Genomic DNA, 10,554 nt, shown 5'->3' on the forward strand with positions numbered 1-10,554 from the left:
GGTCCAAACAGCACCCTGGGTTCTCTGGGGTCTATAATCTGGGACCCAAAGGAGCCTCACATCTGACAAGGATGAAGGGTGTACAGCAGGGGTGGAGAGCAGAGTGGTTCCCCTGGGACCATCCTCCCTGTGGAGCAGCTAGAATGCCCCTCCTAGCTGGCCCCCTCGGAGGTCTGTGTATAGAACATTCTAGAAGTATGACTCCTCTCCACTGCACTGGACCACAGACCTGCAACATCCCCTCCTCTTGTCTGTCTTGCTGTTATACCCAAGAAGCTTCAGGAGCAAACTCCCAGGAAAGTGTCCCTGGCTGGATGCACCCCATTCCGTTTCATCTCTCCCACCATCGTGGACAGGACAAGTACACGCTCCAGCTTGTGTATGGAAATACTGAATTCTATTTAGGGGTGCAGCCTGTCACATTTTATGTGTCTTTGGGGAGCCCACGTTTGGAGCAAGGGGTTGCAAAGACCTTGGCCTCGAGGTGTAAGTAGCCAGGCCCTCTATCTCTTCCCTCTGCTTTCTAAGCCCACAGGGGGTCAGTGGGGAATCTATCTGCCACCCCCAGGTGTCAGTGAGAAGAATGCTAGAATGGGAGCCAGAGACCTGGTTTCTAGCTCTGGCCCTGATACGGGCTGGCTGTGTCACCTGGACAAGTCCCTGCCTTTCCCAGGGTCTCAGTTTCCCTTTCTGAGAAGTGAATCTTAACTATTTTGCTCCCTAAGGACCTTCTGTGTTCAAGCCTTCTGTGATTCTGTGAGGGCTGGCTATCTTCGGGATCTAGGGGCAGTGGATTTAGACAAAGAACTGAATTTGCACGTGGAAATTTGCACGTGGTGGCCTGTTGGCCCCCCAACATACCCTATTCGTTTTAAATTTAAAAATCTTTTAAAAATGTTTATTTTGCCCAATGTTTAAATGCCCAACGCGAGGCTTGAACTCATGACCCCCCTGTTCATGGTAAACTCCACTAACTTGAGGCTGCCCGGGTTCTCCTGCCAAGCTCTCCTCTCCCCTCCCTGGCAGGCTTACAGACCCAGAAAATGGACACTAGGTGGTGCCATGATCCAGCCACCCATCCTTTCCTCAGGGAAGAGCCGCATAGGGAAGGTGGGCTCCTTCTGAGTCCAGCACCGCAAGGGGGCCACAGGCTTCAGGAAGTCAGGCTCTGGTCTGAGAGGCAGCCTGACACCATCGTGGTTCCAGCTGCCTGTGGCTGGGTGCCTGCCAGAGTGGACAGGGCTGGAGGAGAGGGTACGCAGGGTACCCAGGTCCTCACCCTCCCTGTCCACTCCCTGGCCCTGGGATTAACCAAGGCAGCACACAGATGGGTGGAGGAGAACAGGTGCAACGGGGGTCCCCAAGCCCCAAGAGTGGAAAGGCAGTGGCCTGAGCTTAGCACCAGGGTCAGGAGATGGGTAGGGAGAGAGCGTGTGCCGAGGCGCCCACCAGCGCCCCCAGACCCACCCATCTTGGCACGCGGGTGCTCAGGGGAGGTGGTATCCTGGGGTCACACACAGCTATAACTTCGGCTGCTCAGGGCGCAAGTGCAGGAACTCCCAGCAGAGAGCTCCAGTAGCAGCACCTGGGCCCTGCGCAGATAACTGAGCAGCACCCAATTGTCATTGACCTTCACACTTCCTGGCTTTCCCTCTGCCTGGCGTTCGGAAGGCAGGCTGAGTCCTCTGTCCTTGGGGCTCCTCACAATTCAGGGGGCAGGCAGAAGCCTGCGGATGGTGGTACTGAACTCCCTGTCCAAGGAGGCAAGGGCACCTGAGCAGCTCATTGAAAACCAAGAGACCAGACTGTATTGTACTCCAGCTCGGAAAGGCGAGACGGTCATGGCAGGTACAGGAGCGGAGGGAGGGAGGGAGGGAGACAGGCCAGGGAAGGATCTGTCTCTGAGGCTAGCTTTATTATTAACATGAGGCGGCCTGGGGTGGGAGGAGGCCATGCAAACCCAGGGGTCAAATGGAGCTTCAGCCTGAGGGCCTGGCAGTGCTGGGGACAAAGGTCTACAGCTCAGGGAAGGCTTCCCAAGGTCCCCCCTGCAGCAGGAACACAGCTGACTCTGCAAAGACAAAGACAGGTTCTAGGTAGCAATGGCGGCAGGAGTAGGGATTTTTCTTTTATTCCTTATTCATTTCACTTTTCTCTTTGCCTCTCTGCCTTGGCCACACACACCACACCAGGCACTCGGCCATCAATGGAAAAACCAAAGTGGGTAGCAGACCAACTGGCTGGTGGCCAGTAGACCCTGAAATCCTCCCCCCTCCGTCCCAAGCTCTCCCTGATTTCTCCAGGGCCCTCCCTGGCTCCCTGCTCACCTGTTCCTCCCCAACTTACCCGTCATTACAGATCGTCACCATTGACTTGCCTGGGGTCGGGGAGGGGAAAAGAGAAGGAAGAGGGGAAAAGAGAGGGAAGAGGTCAGAGGAGGAGGTCACCAGTCTCAAGGTCCCTGAGGTCAGGGACCCCTCCTCACAGGCTTTGGAGATGAAAATCCTTGGCCTGTGCCTCTTTTCCCCCCAGTGTCCCCACCCCATTCAGGGACCCCAGGCCGGCACTCACCGGTGCTTCTTTTTGCCCCCACAGCGGAATCTTTTGCCTTGAAGAGAGAAAGGAGATGAGTTTCCATCAACCTCTTGCTTCCAGGGAGAGCGTCTCTGCCCTGAAGGGGGCAGCACGTAGCCTCTACTCCCTCCTTCCCACCGAGCCACAGGGGACCATTTCTGTCCTTATACAGGGCTGGACCATAAGCATTCTGTTAGTCCATCTGTTAGTCAGTCAACAAACATTTGCTGCAGCCGCTCCATGGTAGACTGTGAGCTCACCGAGAGCAGTGGCCAAGCCTGGGCCATGGTGGGGCTCCTGGCACAGGGCCGGGCACACAGTAGCTGCTCCATATGCTCTTGGAGGAGGAGGAACTGCAAGTCCAGAGCCAAGATCTCTGCTCAGGCCTGTCTGCCTCCTGCACTTGTGTGCTCGACCTCGACACAGTGCTGCCCGCAAGACACTTCCTGCTGAGCTGGGGAGAGCGGCCGTGTCTGCAGACAGAAGCCCCCTGATGGAATGGCCCCAACCATGGAGGCGTTAGAATCTCAGGATTGTGTTTCTGTGTACTTTTCTTCTGGTTGTACCAAACCAAGTCAATAAGCATTCACTAAGCCCCTGCTGTGTACTGGCTGGGACTGGGGGATACGCAAGGAAGCTTCTCTCCAGAACACTCTAGGCCTATACCTGAGTGCTTCCTTGGCTGCCGTGCAGCCCAAACTTTATGAGGTAAGTTGGATCATCCCTATTTAACAGATGAGCAAACAAGCCCAGGGAGTTAGGGATCCGCACCCAGTAAACTAGCTGTGGGCTCAAGTGCCTCTGGCTCCCAGCCACACTTGCTCTCCAACAGTCTGTGGGGTGGACACCCTGGGTTCAGCTGAACTCGGCTCTGCTTCTGGTTGGCTGTGGAACCCTGGGCAATTGGCTGCACCTGTCACGATGGGTAGCTTTCCCTCTGTAAAATGGGACAGTAGTGGCCATCCCTCTGAGATGTTGCTCACACCAAGAAAGGAGAGTGCCCAGATCTGGCCAAGGGAGGTATCCTGTGGGGATTGGTTCCCTTCCCTGGCTTGAGCCCCGTGTACACTGGAGGGTCCCCGGCTGGACGCAGCCCCCTCTCCCCTCTCAGCACCTCCTCCCAGGGCCGCCAGAGGGTGCACTGGAGGGAAAGGAAACTTCCTTTGTGTGACCCAAGGACCAGGCAGGGAGGCGTCCCATGAAGCTTGTGTCCATCAGAGTGTGGGTCAGTTCCCACATCTTGCATGGGGGAATGGAGGGGAGCAGAGAGACTCACTTCCCTTCTGGGATCTGGGAAGAGGGTGAGAGGGCTTTCCCCCACCCCCACCTGGGGAACCCCTGATCAGTGGCTTTGAGAAGAGATATGGCCCCGTGCAGCAGTCCCTTCCGACAGCCCACTTACTGAGGATGATAATGAGCCCCACGACGAAGGCCAGGGCAGCAAAGATGAGGCCCCCATTGCGGACAGTCTCATAGTCTGAGAAAGGAGAGGGCAAGGAGGTGGGATGGGTCTACCCAGGCACCCCTCCCACAACCCACGCCTGCAGCAGCCCCAGGCTACCAGGGGAAGATGGTGGCCGTAACCAGGGGATGCCAGGAAGCAGGGTCTGTGGGGGATAGCAGGCTCAGGAAGGGTGGGGAAGGGGACCCACGAGGCTTACCATAGTAGAATGGGTCCACTTCCCCCTTGGGGCTGCCACCTGAGGACAGAGCCAGAGGCAGGGTGAACCAGCCACAGAAACAGTGGAACTCCCATCCTTCCCTCCCAGCCTCCCCAAGGGTCTAAGTGGGCAAGAGGAGGCTGGTGGGCCTGCTAAGGCCACCGCCAGTGGGGGCATCTGTCCTGGGCCACCTCGAAAACCGTCCACTTGGGACCAAAGACCAAGCATCCAAACAGGGTGCTGTGCTGCCTGGGGGGGCCTCCAGCAACTCTGGGAGGGCTGGATCTTTCCTCCCCTTGCTTCCTGCAACTGTAAGCCAGGCCATGGGAGACATTTCCCATGGAACTCATCGTTAGCCTCCCTCCACAGGACTAATCCACGGCAAGATGTGTCGCAAATGCTTGTGGAATGAGTGAACGGAGGGGTCCTTCACTTCCACTGAACAGAAGGAGAAAACAACCTGTTTAAAGTCCCCCATGAGAGCTGGGGGCAGAACTGGGTCTTGGACTCCGGTTTCTGGATTCTTCTCTCTTAGGTTTCCATCCTCAAGGGGAAGCAAATTCTTTTAAGAAACATTAATATAGGGGCACCTGGGTGGCTCAGTGGCTTAAAGCCTCTGCCTTCAGCTCAGGTCATGATCTCAGGATCCTGGGATCAAGCCCCGCATTGGGCTCTCTGCTCAGCAGGGAGCCTGCTTCCTCCTCTCTCTCTCTCTCTCTCTCTCTCTCTGCCTGCCTCTCTGCCTACTTGTGATCTCTGTCAAGTAAATAAATAAAACCTTTAAAAAAAATTAATATATAGTGTTTTCCACGTGCTAGGGGAAGGCTAACAAAACGTGAGCTCATTTTACCGTCATAAGCACCCGTGAAGCACTGATATGATTCCAATACAATCCCTAGAAGCTGGAGGCACAGAGAGGTTAAGTAATGACCTCACAGTAACACAGCATAAAGGGGAGAGCTAGGATTTGAACCCAGGCAATAGGCTGCTAAGAATCTAGGTACCTAACCCCTTTGCTACATTGCCTCTCAGATGGTCAGAAGGCACAAAACATTTCAAGGCCACATATGGCCCAGTCCCCTGCCTCCTGTGCCATTAGTCCACCCAAGCTGGAGCTGCTCAGCACCAGAGGTCACAGCTCTGCCATTCAGCCCCGGAAACTGAGCACACTGGCTTTTGGGTAGCCCGAGGGTGCCTGGCCAGGGCTTTGCTGCCATGGTGGAGGGTGGCCCCCCTTGCCTACCCTGCTCAAGCCCCACCTTGGCACCAAGGAGGCAGTGTCTGAGGTAGAAGTCAGCACCTCCCAGGTTGTGCTGAACCATGCCCTGCGGGGTGGGGGACCTGGGGACCCAGTTGTCCCCAGTGCGGCCTCCCTGGCCAGAAGGGGCCAATGCTTGGGCCTCTAGGGGGGACTATGGGGACCCAGGACCTGTCACCATGCGGGAGCCCATCAACCTTGTCTCCCGGATTCGGTTCAGGTCTTGTTCAAGGTGACAGGGGAGTTAGCCCCAGAGCCATGAGTAGACAGGTGGCTCCCGTCACTGAGAAACCGCCTCCTCCCTCATCCCTTGTCTTGAACCATTCCCCGCCCAAAGCCCTCATCTTTTCTAGGTCCAGCTCAAAGCCCACCACAGTCAACAGAGGCCCCTGTTGGCCTCCAGGCCCAAATCACCCCCATCACGGGATCTTTCTGGGGGTGTCCCACACTGCAGGGCTCTGGCCCCAAAGCGAGCCTAACTCCCTTCCCCTCCTGCTCTGAGCTCAGGTAGTTTGGAAAGATACACTGACCTAGGACAGGTGCAAGTCCTATCGTCAAGAGGAGAGCTCATCCCTGCCCCAGCTCTAACCTGGCACCCCAGGTCCTGCCATTCAAGCTATATTCCTTCAGACTTAGCACAGCATGCCCTTTGCAAAGTAATTGTTTTTGAAATTGTCTAAAGAGGCTGGCAAGTTTGGGGGAGGGGTGCTGGGGTCTCTGGAAGGCAGGGGTTCCAGGGGTCCAGCTCATCCCTCCAAAAGTGGTCCAAGGAGAGGCCACCGCCTGCTTCACGCACGTACACGCACACTCACCGTCGCCCGTCGCGGACCCTGCCATTCCCCTAGCAGACTGGGCTGGTCCCTCTCCTGCTCTGCTCTGGGGAGAGTGCCGGGCAGCGGGGAGACCAGGGGTGAGGTGGGGGGGGATTAAACATTAACAGTGCAGGTAATATTTGCCCGAGTCACAAGAGAAGCCCCAGGGTGAGTGGAGGGGCTCCCTCGGAGGCAGGAAGAGGTGCGGGGACAGGCAGGGGCAGGGAGGAGCGAGCCAAATCCCTCCCGAAGGAAATTTCCAGAGAAGGGTTGGGGACCGGTAGGCCAGTGTTCTTCATCTAGCCAGAGAAGCTTTGGCTGGGGCTGGGGCACTGGGGGGGCGTGGGACTTTCAAAATATAGTCAGTGTCCACCAGAGCTTAAGGGGCCACATCGGGGGTCCAGAGACACCCCCACCCCAGCAGCTGCCCACCTCCCAGACCGCTGAGGAGACAAGGGCTTCAGCAGCTACTTCTGACCTGGCGCCCAGGGCTTCCCTGAGACCGTCCCCAGGCGCCTGGCCCGCTCCCACCTCACCACCCACCCCAGCCCACCATGGCTGCTGCTGTCCAGGCTTCCAGGGCTAAGCCACACCCTTCCTGCTGTTTCCTTCACCCCTCGGGGCTGCAGCCTGCAGCTCACATGCTGCTGTCACAAAGGCTCCAGTCATCCTTAACTAATCCCTCTCTCCCTGCCGCCTCTGGTATTTTCCTTCCACAGGCTGGTGGCTCCCATGCCGGGTTCCCAGGTTTCCCAGTGTTGTCCCATCGGCTCCTTCAGGAAGGGGCTGAGTCGACCACCTGGAGAAGGGCTTGCTTTTCGGACACACAAAGCACTTTCCTACCTAGTATCCCTTTGTGCCTTGTGTTATTTCCCATTTTACAGATGAGGCAGCTCCGAGTCACAGAGCCAGTGAGGGGCGTGTTGGAGGACGCACAGGCAGGCCTTGGGCATCAGGTGCTTTCCCACACCTCCGAGGTGGCCTCCCGGCTCTGCGGTGGCCTCTTTCACCTTGGAGACCCCTGGGCTGGGTACTCCATGAGGGCTTGCATTCCTGGCTGAGTTCTCGTCCATCGAACTGGCCTCCAGAACAGGCCAACGCTCAGTGGTAGCCACGGGCCAAAGCCAGCCGTCAGCGTCCACCGAGGACGGGCTGGTCCTGCCGAAGGGACCTAATCCATCTGTTACTCCCCCTGGGGTGGTTGCAGGGGAGCAAGGTTTGAGTTCATTTCCTGGCCCCTCCATCTGCTAAGTAAATGGCCTCTGCCCAGTTACTGAACCTCTCTGTGCCTCGGTCTTCTCGTCTGTGAAATGGGAGTACTCCCTGCCTCAGGGAGTTGTCATGCGGAGAAGGCAGATAAAGCTTGTGAAGAGCAGGGCACACAGCCTGGGACACAGCTAGTGTCACTGTTGTCACTGTCGTATTTGTGCTCACCAGAAAATAAAGGGTGCTCAGCTTCAGTTGAACATCAACCGTTGGATGCAGGAAAGCCAACCCCCTCCAGCGAAAATCAGCACATGGGGGGGGTGTGAGGTAGAGAGAGAACATCACGGCTGCGACCAGGAGCCTTGACACCCATTCTGCTCTCTGCTTTCAGAGCTGAGCGATGAATATTCATGAGAATGATACAGCCCAGCTAATGCTTAGTAGGGGCTGACCCTGTGTCAGGCTCTTTACTTATTTATTTATTTTTAAAAAGATTTTATTTATTTGTTTGACAGAGATCACAAGTAGGCAGAGAGGCAGGCAGAGAGAGAGGAGGAAGCGGCTCCCCTCTGAGCAGAGAGCCCGATGCGGGGCTCAATCCCAGGATCATGACCTGAGCCGAAGGCAGAGGCTTTAACCCACTGAGCCACCCAGGCACCCCTCTTTACTTATTTTTAAGATTTATTTTGAGAGAGAGAGAGAGAGAGAGAGCGAGAGCAAGGAAGCAAGTGTGCCTGAGTCAGAGGGAGAGGGAGAGAGAATTCCCAGCAGACTCCCCGTGAGCACGGAGTCCATGTGGGGCTAGATCCCACAGCCCCGAGATCACAACCCGAGCCGAAACCAAGGTCAGATGCTTCACCGACGGCACCACCCAGGGGCCCCTTGTCAGACTCTCGATAGGCACTGCCCCGCTGGACCCGTGTTCATTCCATTCTACAGATGAAGAAGCGGAGGCTGATCATTTGCTCCCCGCAACGACTGCTGGGGGCGGCCAGGGCAGGGCCAGGAGGTCCACTGGGCAGACCAAAAAGACCGAGGGCAAGGAGCTCGAGGGATTGGCCTGCAACATCCTGATAGTGACAAAACCAGGTCTAGAAATCCAGACCCCCAAGGCTGTTGCTCCCAAAGCTACTGTCGCTCTCCACACAGGACGCCGGGTGCCTGTTACTACACGTTCTCTCGGTAGCTTAGTGCCTTTGTCTGTCTTTGTAAGCTACTGCAGATTCTATGTGCAATAATGGATATAAAAATGGGTGGAAAGGTTGGATAGATAGATGGATAGACAGATGGATGGAGGGAGGAAAGGAAGGTGAGAGGCAGAGATAGTGGCAGAAATAGGAAAAACAAGTTGTTACCTGCATTTTTAACACTACATGCGAGGCCCTGTTCTGAGCACCTAATAAGAATTAAGCCATGTAGGGCCACCTGGGTGGCTCAGCTGGTCAAGTGGCTGCCTTCAGCTCAGGTTATGATCCCAGGGTCTTGGGATAGAACCCCATGTCAGGCTTCCTGCTCAGTGGGGAGCCTGCTTCTCTCTCGCTCTGCCTGTGTGTGTCAAATAAATAAATAAAATCTTAAAAAAAAAAAAAAGAATTAAGCCATGTAATCATCACAATAGCCCTGAGGTAAGGAAGCCCTCATCAGCATCCCCATTTCATAGATGAGGACACTGAGGCAGAGTCAGGTAAACAAGATTTGAACCCAGCAGCCTGGCTTTAGAATTCCTACAGATGGACAGGTGGCTAGACGGACAGACAGAAAAGGAGGCTGTTGGACAAACAGTCTTCCTAGTTCCTGCAGCTCCGAGATGCTCGGGGCAGAGATTCCCCCCACACCCAGGACTCTACCTTGAGATGCCCTTGTTTAGAAATCCTGCCTGTCCTGGCTTCCGCTTTCCCTGCCCTTTGGGGGAGCAGGTGGCTGCACCCGAAAGTGAGAAGGGGGACACCTGTGTCCGAGTCTGAGTAGGCGGGAGGCAGGAGGTTCAGGGAACTCACCCAGGTACCACCTGTCCATGGCAGGAGCCTCAGGTGTGTCCTTGGTGGCAGAGAGCAGCGAGGCGCTGGTTGCCGAGGGCCTGGCTGGAAAGTGTGGCCCTCCCTCCCTCCCTCCACACCTCATCGGGGCCCCTGGGCAGGAAGAGACAGAGTCGGGGAGGAGGGGCTGGCGAGGGAGCCCACACCTTGTGCCTGCCTGCCAGCGGGGACGGGCTGGGGCCAGGGATCCCAGCCAGAGAGTCTCTGACTTCCCGGAGGAAGGGAGAAGCTGGGAGCCACAGCCACTGGCCCCTCTCCCCTTACAGGAGAGACGCCGCAGCCGGCGCCCTCCAGGAAGCCCAGGGTGCCTGCCAAGGTCACCCTAGCAGTGACTGAGGGATACTCCGAGGGCCATTTGTGGGCCCCCCAAGACTTTCCTCAGCTGTACCTCCACCCTCCAGCCCACTGGGCCTCCGCCCGGATCGATCCTACCCCCGGGTCTCATCCTCAGCTGGGCGCCTCCTGAGATAGGTCAGAAAGGCCACAGCCCTGGGCAGCAGCCCCTGGGCGAGGCGGGGGTCTTTTCAAGGCCCCCGCCCAGAGCCTGAGCCTCCAGCTGCAGCTAGTAGGGCCGAGATGGGAAGCAGCTGGGGGCCGGGAGGGGGCGCTGGTGTGGAGCGGCTCCATGGCAACCAACCCAGTCTCACCTGGGACCCTCCCAGGGCCGCCCCCAGTGACTTACCGCAGGCTGTGATGTCAGACTGCCCGCCACACCCCAGCGGCCCAGCCGGAGATAGTAGCAGCCTAACGAGGCCCCTGAGGGCGGCTGGTCTGTGCCAGAGGGGGCATGGCCGGAAGAGGCCAAGTCTCTGTTCCCCCGCACTTGGGCCTCTGGTGGCCTGGAGCAAGGTGGCCGCAAGCAGGCTGGGTATGGCTCACTCTGGGCCCAGGACCTCCCTCGGTGACTTGGGGGCCACCCTGCTCAGCCACCCCGGAAGGCACACTGAAAAGCAGGGTTTGGGAGGTGCTGGTTCTGGCCCCCATCTCTGCCCACACAACCCCCCCGC

General features: G+C 57.2%; 1 protein-coding gene across 3 annotated transcripts; it reads right to left on the minus strand.

Moving 5' to 3' along the window:
- Nucleotides 1-1,982: 1,982 nt before the first annotated feature.
- On the minus strand, nt 1,983-9,947 carry LOC116874160 (sodium/potassium-transporting ATPase subunit gamma-like). Of its 3 annotated transcripts, XM_032868595.1 has the most exons (7): nt 9,936-9,947; nt 9,509-9,640; nt 4,236-4,274; nt 3,977-4,051; nt 2,572-2,608; nt 2,347-2,377; nt 1,983-2,071 (listed from the first exon to the last, which is right to left on the minus strand). In XM_032868595.1, exons 2-6 carry the CDS (start codon nt 9,630-9,632, stop codon nt 2,353-2,355), a joined length of 300 nt encoding a protein of 99 aa, XP_032724486.1. In that variant the 5' UTR covers nt 9,633-9,640; nt 9,936-9,947; the 3' UTR covers nt 1,983-2,071; nt 2,347-2,352. The 3 variants fall into 3 exon arrangements, with proteins under 3 accessions (XP_032724486.1, XP_032724485.1, XP_032724487.1); XM_032868594.1 differs by lacking the exon at nt 9,936-9,947 and having other exon boundaries at nt 2,328-2,377; nt 9,509-9,616; XM_032868596.1 differs by lacking the exons at nt 9,509-9,640; nt 9,936-9,947 and adding an exon at nt 6,306-6,431.
- Between the last annotated feature and the right edge of the window lie 607 nt (nt 9,948-10,554).

The sequence above is a fragment of the Lontra canadensis genome, unplaced genomic scaffold (assembly GCF_010015895.1).
Source record: "Lontra canadensis isolate GAN:19392208 unplaced genomic scaffold, GSC_riverotter_1.0 scaffold36, whole genome shotgun sequence".
NCBI lineage: Eukaryota > Metazoa > Chordata > Mammalia > Carnivora > Mustelidae > Lontra > Lontra canadensis.

Coding starts and splice junctions, on each gene's coding strand:
- LOC116874160 (XM_032868595.1), bottom strand. CDS start 9,632: ATGAGGTGTGGAGGGAGGGAGGGAGGGCCACACTTTCCAGCCAGGCCC. Junction 4,052..4,235: donor AGTGGACCCATTCTACTATG/GTAAGCCTCGTG, acceptor CTCCTTTCTCAG/ACTATGAGACTGTCCGCAAT. Junction 2,378..2,571: donor GGGGGCAAAAAGAAGCACCG/GTGAGTGCCGGC, acceptor CCCCGACCCCAG/GCAAGTCAATGGTGACGATC.